This window comes from Podarcis melisellensis, assembly GCF_964234715.1.
Source record: "Podarcis melisellensis genome assembly, chromosome: 5".
NCBI lineage: Eukaryota > Metazoa > Chordata > Lepidosauria > Squamata > Lacertidae > Podarcis > Podarcis melisellensis.
In genome coordinates this window covers 63,667,815-63,687,140 of record NC_138537.1, presented here as the reverse complement: position 1 = coordinate 63,687,140, position 19,326 = coordinate 63,667,815, and the positions used below count along the sequence as shown (strand labels likewise).

The following is a 19,326-nucleotide window of genomic DNA, read 5'->3' as shown; positions in this document are numbered from 1 at the left end:
GCTAGACAGTGGGAATGGTTTGGGACAGGGCTGTCTTAGTTCCCTTCAAGTCATTGAGAAATGTGACATTTGAAAATTCTTCCCCGACCTAAGAGTTAATAACTTTCAGGGCTCCTACTAACAAAGAAGATGGTATCCAATTTTTCATCTTGGTTGAAATGTGTGTTGTGTGTACACACAAACACGTGGTAGAAGGAAACTACACCTCTTTGAATTCTGTAGTTTTACATGGGGACATTTTGGCTTTATTTTTGTTGAATAAATCATGGTGTAATATGTCATGTGTTGTTCATCTGAGGTTGTATTTACCTAATTTTAAGAGCTGCTAAGGAACAGATTGTTGTTGTTATATCCTGATATGTAAAACCACAGAATTCAAAGAAGGTCTACTTCCTTTCCCCCACGACTCTTGCCTCCAGCATCTTCTATCCCTCGTAACATTTTCAGATGAAGAAATAATACATTCTGGTAGATTAAAGCGAGCGGTTCTGTTGCTTCTTTTAAAACATTTAAATAGGGTTTAATACAAAATGTACATAAAAAGCCATACAAATATACACTACCATTTGTTACAATATCGAGCTTCGACAGTAACGGCAACTTTTCCTCTTCGTCTTTGGATTCCGTCCTCTTCGTCTGCCCAACTTCCTGTCTTGAACACTGCAATTTAGAGGTAACCAATATGGCGGCCTCTAGAGGTTCCTAGACTCCCAATTCCCACCAGCCCCAGTCAGCATGGCCAGTCGATGGGGTTGGTAGGGAGGTTTAATCCCACAACACCAGGACAGTGCCATGTTGGCTGCCTCTTATGTAGTTCAGGTAGCCTGAATTAAAAACTTCGGCAGAAGAGCAGAGCCCTTCCTTTTTTAAAATTCCACTTTGCTTTCCCCTTTCTCACTACTATTCTCCAACCCTCTGATCTTTGCTTTTTTAACAGCTTGCTCTGACAATAGCAATTCAGCAGAAACCGGGTGACAATAACAAATACTGCCTATCGAAAGAGGGTTTAATGGGAAACACTGCTAATAGGCTCTGAAAGCCTGTTGGCTTGTGTGCGGTTTTTAAAGGGGCTTAATGCTCCTGACTGGTTCAGATTACCACATTAGTAAGATGGTCTTTTTCTATAGAACAGCAGTACCAACATGACTTATTGAAAATATCGGAAAAGAAACACTATGGGAGAAATGATGGAATAGAAATAAATAAACCAGCTTGAAATCAGAGGCTTCTCAACACTCGAAACTGCCTTTGAAGTATTTCAGGACCCTCTTGGTTCCTTGCGGCTTTAGCAAAGGCAGCAGGACAAATTGCTTGTATTCTGTGAAGGTGGCAGCATTTATAATGCTCCTGCTCTTCACATTGGTGATATCTTGCTTTTTGCAAGGAAACTGTCCAGTCCATTGACGCTTTGAGTCTTCAGAATGTGTCTATAGGAGAGCTCTTGTAAGAGTTCTCCTTCAGGCTGTTGAATATTTCTTTGGTGCCATTTTGCCACTGCAGAACAAGATCCATTGGAGTTTTCCCCTCCTATGGAGGAAAGTTAGGGAAACGGCATTAATTTTCACCCCCTTGAAATGTCATCATTGCTCTATTCTGTTTCTGTGACTTAACTTTCTGCAGATGTGGTAGTGGGAAGCTCTCTTAATAATGACTGCTTATGCCTCTTTGAAGTGACAAATGCATCAAAAATGTCTTTCTGGGTGCATGCCAACTTTGAGGGTGTTGCATGGGCAATGAATGTGCATCCCCCGCAGACACTAATTCCATTCAACAAGTGCATCTTTCTTGCCCAATAGCACCTATTCCTCACAACCAGTCAATTTGCTAGCACAAATGTTCAAGACTAGAAAGTGAATGTGGACAGCAAAATCTAGGAACGTGGAAACCAGCAAAAGTTAGATGCAATCCAATCCTACTGCGGTCATCTTGGTGTTTTTATTTTAGTAACTAGTGTCCTGATTTTCTTTATAAACTCAACATGGCTTACTTAGGAAAAGAGCAAAGAGTTAGGGAATACTTACAGCGTTCTTCATGTTTAGGTTGGCACCATACATGATCAAGAGTCGAATCATTTTATAACGATTCAGTCTCACTGCGTCGTGCATAGGACTATCTCCTTCCTAGAACAGAGGAGACAAAAATGAATATAATGAGCTTTGGGGCTCTACTGGTGTAATAGTGAAAGTACTCAATAAATTACACCATCATCTTGCACCCAATAGTGATAATGATTATTATTTAAGTGTGCTGTTGTGAAGCTGAGTTGAAATGGGTGATTCAAAGGAATGTTAAGTACTATTGCTATTCTCTCCCTGAAGTTTCCTTTAAGAGATCACAATCACCTGCTATTTTACTACCCTAAAGACACTAACTGAGCAATGGGGAGTCCGTAAACTGCAGGTGTCATTGCACCTCTATCATCCCTCACTCTTGCTTATGCTCGCTGGGGTTGGTGGATTTGGGAGACTATAGGGCTACAATCACCAAATTCCTGCAATAATGCATGTTCCTTCTCCATGCTAGAGAAGTGATTTGTGCTGTATTATAATAATTGTATTATTTGTACCCCACCCATCTGATTGTGTTACCCCAGCCACTCTGGGCAGCTTCCAACATATCTAGAAACATAAAATAACATTAAGCATTGAAAACTTCCCAATACAGGGCTGTCTTCAGATGTCTTTGGAAAGTCATGTAGTAGTTTATCTGTTTGGCATCTGATTGGAGGGCATTCCACAGAGCGGGTGCCACTACCGAGAAGGCCCTCTGCCTGGTTCCCTGTAAGTTCACTTCTCACAGTGAGGGAACCGCCAGAAGGACCTTGGAGGTGGACACATGTCATCCTCATTGGCATCCCTCTGAGCAGCGTTGTGACTCTTGCTGCTTATATATCCTGTGCATGTAGCCTTGTTGGGGGAAAGGCTTGTACATCCACTTTCCCTTCTGCTGCATGGGAATGTTGTTTGATAAGGCTTGCCCTAACAAGAATGTCATACGGGAAAAGATTGCCCTATGGAAATGGACCTTCAGCTGAAAGGATAACCTTTGAACACCACCACGCAGGTGCTACCGGGGCTGCCAGATTCCTTTAGCCCCAGCTTGCATGACTTAATAGTCAGGGATGGTGGAATTTACAGCCTGGCTCACACATCTGGAATGCACTTACCCCATGGGTAGGCAAACTAAGGCCCAGGGGCTGGATCCGGCCCAAACGCCTTCTGAATCCAGCCCACGGACGTTCCTGGAATCAGCATGTTTTTACATGAGTAGAATGTGTCCTTCTATTTAAAATGCATCTCTGGGTTATTTGTGGGGCCTGCCTGGTGTTTTTACATGAGTAGAAGGTGTGCTTTTATTTAAAATGCATCTCTGGGTTATTCATTCATTTCCCCCAAAAAAATATAGTCCGGCTCCCCACAACGTCTGAGGGACAGTACACCAGCCCCCTGCTGAAAAGGTTTGCTGACCCCTGACTTACCCTGTCTTTGGCATTAAGATCTGCTTCACAGGCGATGAGGTGCTCCCCGCATTCGTACTGACCTGTCCTTACGGCCACGTGTAGAGGACTGCTGAGCAACTGGTAGAAAAGGAAGGGCAGGGAGAGGCATAATTAACAGAAGCAGGGCAAGGCATTCTAAAGTGCGAAACAACAAGCTCGGATCTAAAAGGGCCTCTTGTACAAACAGCTTGCAAATCCACTTTTAACTTTTCCCACCTCAGTTTTTCAAACGGAAATAGCTTACCTTATCTCTAGCATTCCTGTTTATTCCTTTGTTCAGCAAGTACTTCAGGATTTCCACATTGCCCCCACGGCAGGTCCAGTGAATAGCTGTGGATTCAAGCTACGCCAGGGGGAAATAATAAAAAATATTTGTCAACTGGTTCACATATGATGTGAGTTTTCAGCACCTAATTACTCATGTCCTGATGAGTCCTGGCCACTAGACTTGTGCCTGGTTATTGTTGATAAAAGTTTTATTACTTTGAAAAATAAAAAACTTTATTGAAAAGAAAAGCCTTGTGTTTGAGATAGCAGGAGGTAATACAGTGGTACCTCGGGTTAAGAACTTAATTCATTCTGGAGGTCCATTCTTAACCTGAAACTGTTTTTAAGCTTAACCTTAGCTAATGGGGCCACCCACTGCCGCTGTGCAATTTCTGTTCTCATCCTGAAGCAAAGTTCTTAACCCGAGGTACTATTTCTGGGTTAGTGAAGTCTGTAACCTGAAGCGTCTGTAACCCGAGGTACCACTGTAGTGGTTCCATCTGCAACAGGCTAGGCATCGCTTGCTGATGGTTACAGTGGATGAGTAGTGAACGTGTGTCTGTGTGAACCAACCCAAGGAACTCTGCATGTGTCCAATGAGCACTTACCATATCCTGGAATTCAAGGTGGGCTCCTGCTTCTACTAACTTCTCCACAACTGCCAGGTGCCCTTCTGAGCATGCTCTGTGCAGGGCTGTGCGCTTGTACTGTCAAAAGGAATAGTCATAGTGTGGTCAATTTTAACCTGCAAGGCTTTGAAATAAATCATACAACCCTTAGCATGTTGAATATTCAAAACACTTTACACATAAATTAACCCCGCCCGTCTCACCCTTACCAAAACAAGACATGCACATGTAAGGTTTTACATTTCCTTCTTGTGCCTCGCTAAACTTCCCTCCCCCTCGTTTCAATTAAGCTCCTGAAGGCAAGGCCTTCTCTTTCATTACCATGTATGGTGTCATGTACAGATATGTATACAATGCCAGATAAATCATAATTTCAGTCTTTTGTTAACAACAGCCCCGTATGGCATTTATGTACTTAACTTGTTTAGTTTTGTCAGTTTATAAGCCACTCTTCAGTAACAGTAGGCTCTCTTAGCTGTACAATTTAAACAGCATAAATTCATGAAGACAAAACACGACAAGCACAAGGAAATAGATTTTTGATATTGCTTGAATGCCCATTTAAAGAAACAATGCTCTCCTGTCTTGGGAGTTCAGAATACTTTAACCATGAAAAGTGTATCTGCTTCAAAAGGTAACACTGACAGAGTGGTGGTGGATTTTAAATTTAACCTTAAGATATAATTTTTAAGGAGGACATAAAAACCTCTTAAAAACTGGCTTGAGAGGCATTCATTCTCCCTATGGAGATCTGAAAACAGCAGCGGTTGGGGAGAGATCAGGCTCTTTAAAGAGAGAGAACCTTCTCTACCCTCATCAAACTACAACTCCCAGGATCCTTTGAGAAAGCCATGACTGTTAAAGCTAAGATCAAAGATGTGCGCCTTATAGTAGATTTGGGACAGAAATTGATGGTCAAATCATACCTCATCACAAACGTTTGGATCTCCTTTGTCTGCCAGGTATTTTTCAATTATTGGCATCTTGTTCTCCAAGGCAGCCTTTAAAAATGTTGGAACATCCACAGGTTCAGTCTGATGAAGAGCAGAAATAAGAGTTAGTTCAGTTCCGTGTGTGGGAACTCCATAAAGACAGCAGAGAAGACTATTTTGTCCCTGAACTTACTATAACTTCTTGCTCAGGCTCCTTTACCATGGGCACTTTAACCTTCTTGAATTTTTTCCTTTTCTTCAGCTGAATGATTTTTTCAAGATCTTCCAAGCTCTCAAGTTTTGGTCTCGCCTCTAATTTCTTTTTCTTGATCTGAACAACAACAACAACAAAAGCAAATAAGAACATAAGAAGATCCCTCCTGGACCAGACCACTGTTTTATCTACTCCAGCATCCTGTTCTCACAGTAGCCAATCAGATGCCTATGGAAAGCCTGCAAGCAGGAACTGAGTGTAAATGTCCTGCTCCCATTTGTGAATCTCTGCAACTGGTATTCAGAGTCATACAACTTCCAATGGTGGAAATGGCCAGGGCTTTTTTCCCCTGCCAGAACTCAATGGAACTCAGTTCAGGCACCTCTCAGGTGGGTGCTATTGCCATTCTAAGAGAAGAAGGGAACTGTTCGTGGTGAGTTCTGGCACGTCTCTAGGAAAAAAGGCACTGGAAGTAGCGACTGTGAGTGACTGCCATGAAATTAGAGCAATATGAGGAACAATAACATTAGCTTCAACATACAATCTCCAGGGTCCCTTGGAATCTCCTTCAACATTTAAAATAATCAGAAAAGGCGTTACTTCAGCTACTAATACTACACTAATGTCAATACACCAATTCAAATCTAAAGATACCACTTGAAATTCTGCTGAAAAAATGCTACTAGTTATTTAAATGTAAGACAGATAAGTGATGAAGGAACCATCCAGACATAGCACAGGGTCACATGTTCCTTAGAATTTATTCTAGTTATAAATACGTGTCAGCCTATATTTAAAGCACAGGCTACATCTTTAAGGTAGAGTAACAACCCAACTTGCTTTTCACAAAACAAGGTGATAAAGAGTGACATAATTTACCCCCCCCCCCAAAAAAATGTAGAATGATTGTTGCTCTGACAGATTCACTGTTTCTCCTTTTTGGAGTGATTCTTGATCAAGTCTCAAGTTGAACCTTCATTGCAAAAAGTGTGTTGGGCTGGTGAAGGGGCGGTTGATTCAAAACCCTTTAAAACCCATGTAGAATTTGGATCCCCTTAAACTTAACCCTGTTCTGTAATTCTTCATTTGAATAATCCATCGCCAGGGAAGCTGTAACATGCTAAATCACCAGCTCACAATAATCTGCTACTTCAAAGGAAAAGTCTGTGGATTTAAATTCCAGTAATGTCTTTCCTATTTTCATATATCTTTGAGGAAGGGTTGGTAGAATCTTATTTTTATTGTCCACCTTAAAATTTTGTTCTCATTGAGGAAGATTTTTAACAATGTTGCCATTCTTGAAATGATGGGCATAATTCTGTTGGCACTGAACTAAACAATTGCAGATGACCTTATCTTATAAATGGAAGGCAAAAATGGTTTTAAGGAGGAACACTCAGATGTCCCAATATGTCCTTGGCATGTGAGGGGTGGGATAACACATTATTTGCATGCAGAAAGTCTCAGTGTGAATTGTCTCAGCAGAGATGGGTGAGAAATTTGATTCACATTTTAATGCAAACTGGCCTATGTGCAAACCAAAACACAAGCTATCTTTACAAAATTGTACTTCTCTGAATTTTCACAGCAGTTCTTTTGTAATTCATACATTAAGACAAAGTTTGCATATTTTCCTGAAAATAACATATAAAATGCATTCTGTTGGGGGGAGGATATGTATAGCAGGCAAAACTGCATGGAAGTATATGTATAGCAGACAGTTACATTAAAGTGATAATTTTTTATGAGAACATTTTTAAATATATATATATATAAATCACAAATTGATGCAGGTGGGGAAATGAGAAAATGAAATTAACAGATTTGTCCATCCCTAATCCCCAGTATCTCCAGTGAAGAGGAGAGATATCTGCCTGGAGACTTGGGTTTACTTTTTGCTTCAAATACCGAAATGTCTTGGTTTGTCTCTAATCCACGGCTTTCAGCCATAACTGGTAGCCATTTCCCAGATTTTCAGAGAAACCTTTTCCCCAATCCTGTAGTTTGTGACACTCTTAGCTGAATACACTGAATATGTAGAGCGTGGGTTTTTAAATGTAAAACAGGTGTATTCCCTAGGGAGTTGTGGCCTATCCCTTCTAATTTCCTCTCATTCCTGGTTTTCTAGTTATAATTAGGATATGTTGAGTCCCAGTTAATAACATATTGGCAATGTAACAAGACCTTGGAGGTTGGGGGTGGGAATCTTTCTACTGGTTTCCAGTGTACATCTATCAGGACCTATCTATTTTACTAAACTCCCTTCTTAGTTAGAGGGCAGATCACAGGAATTTGAAACTTCAGAGCTCCAGAGGTGCAAAAAGATATACAAGAAACACAATTTTACCTCAGCTTCTAGCGCTTTCTCTTCTTTGTAGGTCAGATTGTGTCGTGCAACTGAGTGGTCCGTGAGGGTCTTCAGGTCCTCTTGTTTCTCTAACCTTACAGCAGCTTCATACTCTCCATTTTTGAAGTCCTCTGGGAGGAAATCTCCTGTCTCTCTACCGTCTGCCTTTTTGCCTGTCACCTGTCAAAGGAACAATGGTACAAGAGTGTCAACGTCTTGCTTTCTGACATATTGAGAAGCAGAGCTAACACGTGAGGACAGGGCAGGCAGCCCTCGAGAAATACTGAGGAAACAGAGGTGAAAATGATGGCTCAAAGACAGGGTGCCTTTTCGGAAAACAATGGGCAAGTTGAAATCATGGCACTGAACGTTGTTCATCTGATTCCAAATGCTCAGGGAACAGGTAGAAATGTGCATAGCCCAGCATCTGGAAAGGAAAGCTGTCAATTTAACACCCTTCGCATGACCCAGAGACGGCTTTGTAAGCTTTGTTGATGGAGGGAAAGATGTATTCAGGGGAGATAAGAAGCATGAAGGTCAGAGGCAAGGAGGAGGTTGAAGAAAGGCTGCAAAGTAGGAAGTGGACCAGAAAGAAAAAAAGGTGAGGCTTGAGGAAAGGGCCTGAGAAAATGAGTCAGCCATCCCCAACCTGGTGGCCTCCAGACCTTGCTGGACTCCAACTCTAATCGTCCTCAGCCAGCATGGCCAAAGGTCAAGGATGGTGACAGCTGGAGTCCAGCAACCAGGCTGGAGAAGAATGAAATAAGGGAGCTGAAGCAGGCAGCTTGGGTTATCTTTAGCTTATAGCACTTACAATGAGCTCTCTGCCATTTGGGGCAGGAATACAGGAATGAGAGAGAGGACGTCAAGAGACAAGGTTACTGAAGCAAGTGGCCCAATGAGACAGTGGTCTGAAAAATAAAGACTTGAGGATGGGATGGGCATTGCAGGCTTGCAGGCGGGAGAATGGAGAAATCCAGGGGAAAGTAAAACTAGGGTAAAGCCACATATTTGGGCTTAGGGGTTGGAGGGTATGTGAACTCCACGGGGAAAGGAAATGGGCAGGCAAAAGGAGATTTGGAGGTGTGGGGGCTGTGGGCCAAGGGTGCATTGGGTTGCTAAGTCTAAAGTAGGGCTAGCCAACCTGGTACCCTTCCAATGTTTTGGACCTAAACATTATCACCTACTATGCAGTCACCTCAGGTAGAATTATCATTGTACAGTTATCCATTGTTGTACTGGTTGGGGCTGATGGAAATTGCCATACACAACCTGTGGGGGGCTTTCCTTGATCCTAAGGCTTAAGCCCAGTCAGGGGAATTGTCTTAGCTGTGCCATCTCCTGTCACTGAAGCATTGGTGACCTGGCAACTCTAAAAGGACGGCGAAGGCCCAGAAGCAGTGAACGATGGCGGGCTGAATTTCACATATTGATCGGAACTAACCAGACGCTTATTGGGCTGCAGGCATCTTGTAACCATCTGGTAACTGGGCCCTTGGAAACAAATAGGCTGAGAAGTGAGTAAGTTTAAAATGGAGTTCTCCATGGTGGACAAACGCTATACAAATGACATACATGGACGCAGCAGTATGCATATGGATCCAGGTACAAAATTTCTCCTGTCTGTTAGAAACAACTAAGTAAATCTGTGGCCTCAGGCATTCTGTACATCACATTTAAAATCAAGTCTTTTTCTTTCCCTGTTGGAAGTGTGCTGTGTGTACAATAATCAGGCAGTACGATGCATGCATTGGAGCAAGCTAAAGATAGTTGCAACTACATCTCACTGAAATCAAGGAAGCAAGTTAGACTAATGACTAATGTATGTTATTCCTGACTAACTTTAGAGCTGAATTGGGGATGGTAACTAGGATTCTGAGAGCCAGTAGGAGTGAACCCAAGAGCTTACTGAAACCCAATGGTTTTTTTATCATCTTTCCCCCACCCCAATTAATTAGCAGACCTCTATGCCATCTGATTCTGAAATTCCTCATGTAGCGTGGGCACCTGCTGTCAAAAAGCACAAGCCCAAAAGCCCCTTACATGAACAAGATAAAGTGAGCAGATCTTTAGATCCAGACGCATTTCATTTCCAAACTTCTTGCTTAGATGCATTTATTTGTTAGGAATCCACTTTTATTTGAGAATCTGATCCACCCCTTCCAGGGATTGAAGTCTTAACAGTTCAGTCCTAGGCATGTCTACTCAGAAGTAAGCCACTCATCTGACTTGCTGTGAGATATTTGTGTCTGGGATAGCAGCCTTGATCAATTTTCATTGACTTAAGTCACTAGAGAGTTCAACAAGAATTATCGCGTCCTCAAGAACAGCTTGACAAACATCCCCTCTAGCAAAGTAGTGAACTCAGTAAATGTCTCTCTTACTTGACAGACTGGGCAACTCCTGGGTGAAGTGGATACTATAATGATAGGAAATGCACTCATTGGACCTTTTCAAGAATGCCGCGAGTCCAAAAGAATCCTGCCTTGTGCTTGCTTCTTTCATTACTAATTCCTGTCATCAATAGCAGTTATGAACATCAGAGGTGAGAAGAGGCCTATTAAGCCACTCAACTCCTTTTGGCTCTTTATTATCCTGCCCAGAATTGTTCCCAATTACTTCTGAATCCAGCTTGCGTGCTTGGCACAGCTCAAACATAGCTGGAAACATGCTCACGAGTTTCTTTGCCTAGATGTTAATTTGGATGCAGCTGGCAAGAGTTGAATCACATGTAATTTATGAGATTAGGAGCTGCAATCCATCCCTGTTCCCAGCACAGATAATAGTTATAGTTTGTTTTGAACCACCTTGAAGGTCCCATTGGATCAAAAGATGGCAAAAAAATAAGCAGATATTCCTTCCTTCCTTCCTTTATTTTGTTTTTTTCTTTAAGATTCCATTGTATCTCCTAAGGTAGAACCATCTCCGTTTTTCTTACATGCATAATGATTTACAGCACATAATCTGATTTATACACTCTGGGACTACTCTAAAGTTAGACCATTTTCTTCAGCAAAGATGCTTAGTATTTCATTAATGCTTCTCCTGTGTTGTTAAGGCATCTCACATGTCATTTCAGTCATTGTTACAACTTTGTAAGGTAGGCCAACAATATTTACCTTTTGATATAATGCAATAAAGGCTTGAGACTATGAGATACCAGCCTTCTTAAAACCACCAGCTGTGCTGAGATTTGAATTGGGTGGATTTTCAGCTCTTAGCTCATGCTCTTAACCACCACACAAACTCACCTGGACAAATTACATCCCAGCACAATCTGCTCAAGTCATCATGCATGGCACAGGTTAAAACTACCACCAAAAGAACAGCCAAGCTTCTCTCAGTGGTATAAATCACCACATTAATAAGAGACAATTTGCAGAAGAATGTAATACCCAGCGCACAATTAAACTGGACGCAGTTGAAACCTTAACACAGCAGTTACTATGAAAGGTGAGTTTTGTACCTACCAGCTCTTCCACTCTCAGCATCATCATAGTTGCTGCTGCTGCTTATCAAAGAACGATAGTGGCCTCTTGGTGTGTGTGTGTGTTTGTGTGTCTGTGTGTGGTACTCCTTTAAGGATGGATGCCTCCTCCACCCAAGGCAGCTTTACTGAGATACAGCCAATCTAGTTTAGCTTATATATTGCTGGAAGAACTTCTTTGGAGTGAGATAATCTTCCAACCTGGGAATCCAAGTACGCCCTCAGCCCCGCCAGCTCCGAGATAGGTGCTTTCTCATTCCAGGCATGTTAACTAGCCAGATCTAGTGTCAAGGGGCGGGAGGGAGGGAGGGGGGAAAGGGATGAGTCTTGCAGTGTAACCGTGCTGCATATGTGAATCACTGTGAAACGCAAGAGCTTCATTCCATTCGCAAATGACTACATAGCTCAGCAATGCTAGCCATTCTGTCTGTCCAGTGCCCAGTAGGACAGCTGTCTGCAGATACCACACTGTATCTCGCAAGTGACTTTCACATGAGCAAGAGACACTGGGGGGACGGGACGATTGACCCAGACACTGAGTTCGCAGCATCATTTTTTCATAAGCAAACACCTGATCCTTTCGGTTATGGGAAGCCATTCTTTTCATCATTTTCTGTTCCTGGATGGCAAATAGTTTCAAAGGAAAAGAGCTTTTCTTTTCCTCTCCCTCCGCTCACCATGACAGCACTTGTCTATATTTGTTGGAAGAAGGAATTCTCCGAAGGGATTATGAAGCCAGAATGATGTCTCTGGTGCTAAAAAGGCTCAATGACACGATAAGTTGCCATCAGCGCAAGAGCTCAGAACCCGCCAGCTTTGCATTTTTTCTCCCCCTGAAATCTGTCACTCCTTATAAACAGAATAATGAGTGACAATCTGTGGTTCGAAAAGGAGACGGGGGGAAATAAAATTAAACCTTGAGTGGTGATGACGTCCATTGGAAACTAGAAAGAGAGGAGGACCACAACATCCTCATGAAGTTGCCCCAAGGTGGTGTTTTGGGGAGGTACAGTTGTTGGCTTTTAACTATAAGGAAATTGTACAAGATGTACCACCTGGTGAAAATCAGCAATAGCTGACTATCCCGTGAGCCCTGAGGAATAGATGAATATATGAACTTTGAAGTTTAGTCTGTACACCTTCAGGTATATTCATTCATTTATAGCTTTTATACATCACAATCTGCCCCAAAGTACTCGAGACAATGTACAAACCTAAACAACAAAATACTACATGCTTAATAATACACCAGGTTGCTTTGTGATGTGTGCTTCGGTTCTAACAGGATTTCCCCTTACCCAACGGCAAAAGCTTTTGCAAATAAATAGGTTTTCCCTTGCTGATGGAAAGTAAATTCAGGTTGATCGGTGCAAATAATAATAATAATAATAATAATAATAATAATAATAATAATAATAATTTATACCACGCCTATCTGGCTGGGTTTCCCCAGCCACTCTGGGCAGCTCCCAACAGAATATTAAAAACACGATAAAATGTCATGCGTGAAAGGGGGCCCTTCTCTCTTGGTCCTCCCCTGAGCAACAGTTGTTGAGTGTGGCCACCCCAACGTCCCTGAATATGTATACCTGTGCAAAGTTTGTCTCTGCTCCCGCCCTTATAAAGAACAGTTCCTGGCTGCTCTGTAGGCCCATCTCTGCCTCTGTGCAAAACAGGCCTGAGGTCAGGACGAAGGAGCCTTGTTATCTCTCAGGTGCTCACAATGAGCTCTTGCCAGTGTTACACCAGGAGTTCCAAACCAGCACTGTTTCCAGGGACATTGATAGTGCCGCCAAGTTTATTGGTGCTGGTGCTGCCACCGTAGGTGTAGCTGGCTCTGGTGCTAGCATCAGGACCATATTTGCCAGTCTCATCATTGGCTATGCCAGAAACCCTTCCCTGAAGCAGCAGCTCTTCTCCTATGCCATCCTGGGTTTTGCACTCTCTGAGGCCATGGAGCTGTTCTGCTTGATGGTGGCATTCCTCATTCTCTTTGCAATGTGAAGGAGCCGGATGTGCTGCCTGTCATATGCTCTCCTCTCTTTCCCCCCTGTGTTTAGTCCAGTGTGTACGACAGCCTGATTGTTCAGTGGCAGATAGGGGAAGCCCGTCTGTTAACCAAATCTGTCCAGCTCAGAGGGGGCAAGTAAATAAATACTGTATTGGTATAAAAAGAAAGAAAGAAAGAAAGAAAGAAAGAAAGAAAGAAAGAAAGAAAGAAAGAGAGAGAGAGAGAGAGAGAGAGAGAGAGAGAGAGAGAGAGAGAGAGAGAGAGAGAGAGAGAGAGATAAAACATCAAACATTACAAACTTCCCTAAGCAGGGCTGCCTTCAGATGTCTTCTGAAAGTCAGATAGTTGTTTATTTCCTTGACATCTGATGGGAGGCCATTCCACAGGGTGCGTGCCACTATCGAGAAGGCCCTCTGCTTGGTTCCCTGTGACCTCACTTCTTGCAGTGAAGAAACTCCCAGAGCTGGACCTCAGTGTCTGGGCTGAACGATGGGGGTGGAGACGCTCCTTCAGGTATACTGGGCCGAGGCCGTTTAGAGCTTTAAAGGTCAGGACCAACACTTTGAACTGTGCTCAGAAAAGTATTGGGAGCCAATGTAGTATGGTTGTATCTTTGGGGATGAGGGTCTCGCAGCCCCATCTATTTTTGTGGTTCAAAATAAAGCGAGCCTTAATAGCTAGACTTTCTAATCAACATGACAAAGACAGTGTGATGTAATCACTACAGCAACTGGGGCACTCCAGATGTTTGGGACTACAGTGCCTGCCAACATGATCAATAGTCATGGATGATGGGAGTTATAATCCAGAATATCAGGAAGGCCACCAGGTTGGGCAAGGTTAGGTTACAGTGTTCACCTAGCATCAGTTCTCTACCTGCAGGCCTCCCAAGTGCCCTGGAAAAAATGAGACGCCCTGTTTTTTCGCACGAGATCATGGCAGCCATTTTCAGTGTCATGTTCTTGTGTGCTCTGGCCCTGAAAAAAACAACACTCTCTTTTGGTGCCGCATGCACAGGTCCTGTGATTCACCCAGGAGTGCATCTTGGAAGACTCGTGCCGCAGTTTTGGACAGTATGCCGATCTTCCCCTCCCTCCCTCTCTCTATCTCTACCCCTCCTACCTCACAAAGTTGTTGTAAGACTAAAATGGGTGAATGAAACCATGGCACCTTGGACTCTTTAGATGAAGGGCAAAAGGGAAAGGGGGAAAAAAACCAGTGATCTCTGTTTCAGCCTGTAGGGTCACCTTGCTGAATATGGTGTGACTTCCAGGAAACAAACTGACACTCAAAATGCCTGATTGGAATGGAATGGAATGGAATGGAATGGTCTTGAGTAGTCAAGTCAAAACAAGTTATAGAACTTCGGCACTCCCTCTGCGTATAGCAGTAGCTTCCCAAGGCCTTTGCCCTTCATTGAACTCACTGGTTGTAACGTGACACTTCCCAGGCATGCTTCCCCTTCCTCACTCAACCTATGCAACCCAAACAAAGGCCGATTATATATATATATTCCTGATTCTATTGGAGACAGTGGCAGTGGCAGGTAAGCCTCAGAAATGAAAGCTATACAAAGTGATAGAAATCCACAGGCAGTTTCAATGCTACCCATTGCATAGCATTTGTGTTTAATTGCTTAATCGTTTAAGTCAACCTGCTTCCAACCCCTGTTCTCCTGTTTGTTAACAAAGAGATTTCAAAGCCTGGCTGTAAAGTTTTAGTTTAGCTCCCGCAAAGGCAGCTGTTCCCACGGTGGTGAGGCAAGAACATCCTACATGTCTGAAAAACAAAATGTGGGGAATTCCCAGCCAATAGGGATGGACCGAGCTGTCAATTTTCGTTCTCCCAATTTCTCTTTTTCCCCCAGTCTAAAATTCAGTTTGCCACGTTGCTGCAGCAGTTTGCCATTTATTTATTTGAAATTAATCAGTGTTCTGTTGCAAACTTTTCCTAATCAACACATTTCCGTATGCATGTTTTAACAAATATACACATTTTTGCAAGCCGTTTTCACTCATACATGCATGTTATTTTCACTAACGTTCCCTTAATATATGGATTTTTGCAGCTGGCTGGAGAACTGCACTGCAGAATTCACAAAAATGCAAATTTCTAAGAATAATGTTGCTTGATGCTTCTGGGAAAGTGTGAATTCGCTAAGTTTTCCTTTAACTACAAACTACATCAAATTTCACCTCCGTCAACAGATACACAGCCCCAACGCTGGCATGATCTCAGTAATAAATTGCATTTAATCAAATAACATTGAACTGGATTGATTGTTTGGTTCACTGCAGAAAGGGCTATTGTCTTGCTGCCTCCCATTTCTTATTTCTACCATTTTCTCTTAAAACACAAGCTCTTTCTAGCCCAGAGCCAAAAGGCCATCAATTTGACTTTTCACTTTTGATTAAAAAAACCACCACCATTGTGTGAGTATATAATGGCAGGAACACTAGCGGACTTGCCTCTTGGTGGGACAGGGCCTAGATTTCCAGCTGCTGCAAATAGGTGTAGCTCTGCCTGATATGATCTACTATTCCGCTTCTTGGAAGCCTCCTGGCTAGACGTTGATAGTCATTCCATCAGCACAGTAAGGAACCTCAAAGATGTAGACGGTGGAGTCTTGAAAACGATGATTCAACTCAGTGCTATTGGTGTATTAAACCACCTTCCAATCTTGGATCTGTAGTTGTGCCCACAAACATCACAAGCATGACAAGGTCCAAAAGGACAGGGCAGATGGGGGCACAGAGGCGCTTTCCCTTTACTGTAAGTATTTTGTTTCATGTTACTGAGTGAATAATTTCCCTTGCTTTAGAGGCAGGAGGATCACTTCCCTGATGCCTATCACATTCACTGGTCTTGCTCTTGGAACATTAAGATGCCTTTCCATTTTTATTTAATTTTTTAGTGTTGCTAGAGCTGGTTAGTGTTGGGTCACAAGTTCTGAGATACAAATAAAAAATACATCTCGTGTGTCTGAATTTCCATATATGACGAATGAAATTATATTTGTGTACTTTCATTTATTTATTACATTTACATACCAGTGTGGTGTAGTGGTTAAGAGCGGTAGACTTGTAATCTGGGGAACCGAGTTCGCGTCCCCGCTCCTCCACATGCAGCTGCTGGATGACCTTGGGCTAGTCACATTTCTCTGAAGTCTCTCAGCCCCACTCACCTCACAGAGTGTTTGTTGTGGGGGAGGAAGGAAAAGGAGAATGTTAGCCGCTTTGAGATTCCTTCGGGTAGTGATAAAGCGGGATATCAAATCCAAACTTTTATCTGCCAAGAATCTCAAGGTGGGGCACATGGTTTGCATCCTCCCCATTTCATCCTCACAACAACCCTGTGAGGTAGGTTAGGCTACAAGATGGTGACTGGCCCAAGGTGAGTGGCTGAGCAGGGATTCAAACCCTGATCTCCCAGGTCCTAGTCCAACACTCTAACCATTATGCCACAATGCATCAACCCCCGTCATCCCTTCCCTGCATGGCTGTGGATGGCAAGAAGCCACGGGGTGAGGAGAAGGAAGAGGTTTCCAAATCCTAGCCCCCAGTGCCCCTTGGAAAATGTGGTTTTCTCAAGAGTGACTGCAAGGACATTTCCTTGGGGCTACCAGGAGTGAAGGATTGATAAGTAGGAAAGGAGGTCTTGAGGAGGGTGGGGGCTTCAAATTCAGCTAGGCTGAACTTGGACCAGTTTAACTCTCTGTTGAGCTATTTCTAGATTTTGTGGGAAACAGCGGCGCTTATTTCCAAGTCAATTTGGTGTGAGACATGGGTGGTCCACCCACTACTAATTCTGCCTATTGTTTGTGCACGGCTCCCGTCTGAGTGTGAAACAAAAAAACCAATCCCTGTCTAAACGAATAAATTTCTTTTAAATCTACCAGCGTGGCTCAGCAAATTAGCGGTGATGATGCACAGCCAGGCTGTTGAGACAAAAGAGCTGATAATAAAAGAAAGAGCGAAAAATCTCAGAATCTGGCACATGCCTGCTCGGAACAGCAGAGCCTTCTTGTGTCAGGTCCTTAAAATAGAACTGAATCATGCTGGTTGCATCATTTACTACAGGGCTTTTAAAAACAGGTCTTCAGTGATGACGGCATCCTTTTTACCATAACTGCGAGGAGCATTCAATTTTATCTCTGAATGTCGCAGTGACGAATGTTTGGGTGCTGTTGGGGTGTGTGAATGTTATTGTGGCACTCGCCTTTAATGGAAGCAGCAGAAGCAGCTGCCTCACACAGAAATTCAAGGAGGTGAAGCTTCGCTTGCCTCTTACCTTCATGCCAGGAAGGACTCTGCTTATTAAATCCCCACATGTCTTCAGCACTGTTAAAAGTACAGGAAGCGGCGGTGTCATTAGAGGGATGAAAAGAAAGAAAATGGTGGGAACCCACCCTAAGCGAACCCATGCCCTCCAACATTTCTCCAATGAAAATAGGGCCACCCTATTCCATACTAGTACTACTGTACTATAATAATAATTTTACTGTTTATACCGCACCCATCTGAATGGGTTGCCCCAGCCATTCTGGGCAACTTCCAATGTGTATTGAACTGGTGTAATGTCCTGATTTCAGAGCTCAACTAGAACTGAGGGACCCATTTCAAATTTCCACTAATTGGCTGACCTCAGAGTTTATTTGTGGGCTTCTGATAGGTATCTAGTACACACTGTGAGGACAGGATGCTACCTATAGTGGGTCTTTGGCCCAATCCAGCACAGCTCTTCTTATGTTCTTATGCCAATCACTATCCCTCACCCTCAGAGCCAGCTCAGTCATTAGTCAATCTGAAGGTGGCAGAAGTCCCCAAGGCAGAAGCTTCATGGCTGCCCCAGCGGTGTTGCAGAGGCAGTGAAATGCGCGAGATCTTGCCCCAAATTGGCACTGATGCGGCCACTGCTTCACTGCCAGCAGTGGAGGTGGCAGGGCAAGCAGAGAAGCAGAAACAGTGGCAGCAGGTGTAAGGTGGCATTTCTTGTCTGAAGCGGTGAAACAGGAGGCACCACTCCTGCTCGTCCTGATCTACCTTGTAGGGTTGTTGCAGCAATAAGATGTGGAGGTGGGGAGGAGAACCATGAGGACACTGGAGGAAGGAGTAGGATAAAACCATAAGAATAATTTTTTTAAAAAGTGGCAACTGGGAAATTACACTGAACCTCCAAGGGCATGTTGCATGATCTGAGTAATGAAAAGACGGAGAGTTGCAACAGCTGTTCTGCAGGATCAAAAGGACTTTTGGGTGGGCGTGTTTTGTATACTTGGAGACCCAAGTATGGGAAACCCTGTTTTAAAGTAAGAATTGCTCTTTTAGTTTTAGCTGTAGATCAGGGGTAGTCAGTGTGGTACCCTCCAAAAGTCATGTGATGTAATTCCCATGCTGGCTGCGTCCAATAACTCTTTGCAGTATCTGGAGGGGCCCACCCTCACTGTAGAATATTGACTTTCACACTATGTGCAGAGGAAACTTCTCACTGCGAAGACTACACCAATAATTGGTTGAACTCTGAGCTTTTCATGCTGGATCAGAGCTGTCACTAGACAACAATAAAACCTGTGGCTTGCAGCTTCCATACTGGGTTTTCCTTTCCACTTGCCTCCAGCAATACCGTTAAAATAATAGTTTCTAAAAGAATCCTGCTGTTCAAATTATGCTAGAATTGTCAGTTCTTTTCAAAGACTGTTAATCTCCCACAGCATGTGACCTGCTCAAAATGTTCACATGCGGAAGAATTGCACTGGGGAAATGTGAAGAATCTCCTTACCGTTTTTATTTATTTATTTTTGCGCCAGCACCCTGGAAAGACTGTCTGTGTCAATGTAAGTGATATAGGTATGAAGAAACAATGCAGAATACCTGCCATCTTCCTGTAGCCAATTCCATATGTACAATACAAGATTATGTGTTAAAAGATTCAAGCGTTCTG

The 19,326-nt window shown here is 43.1% G+C and overlaps 1 protein-coding gene across 1 annotated transcript; it reads right to left on the bottom strand.

Annotated features, from left to right (window-relative positions):
• Positions 1–871: 871 nt before the first annotated feature.
• On the bottom strand, positions 872–11,530 carry ANKRD1 (ankyrin repeat domain 1). Its single transcript, XM_081913044.1, has 9 exons — positions 11,359–11,530; positions 7,889–8,068; positions 5,521–5,658; positions 5,322–5,429; positions 4,375–4,473; positions 3,744–3,842; positions 3,479–3,577; positions 2,022–2,120; positions 872–1,527 (listed from the first exon to the last, which is right to left on the bottom strand). The coding sequence occupies exons 1-9, from the start codon at positions 11,383–11,385 to the stop codon at positions 1,417–1,419; spliced, it is 960 nt and encodes a 319-aa protein (XP_081769170.1). The 5' UTR covers positions 11,386–11,530; the 3' UTR covers positions 872–1,416.
• Positions 11,531–19,326: the final 7,796 nt, after the last annotated feature.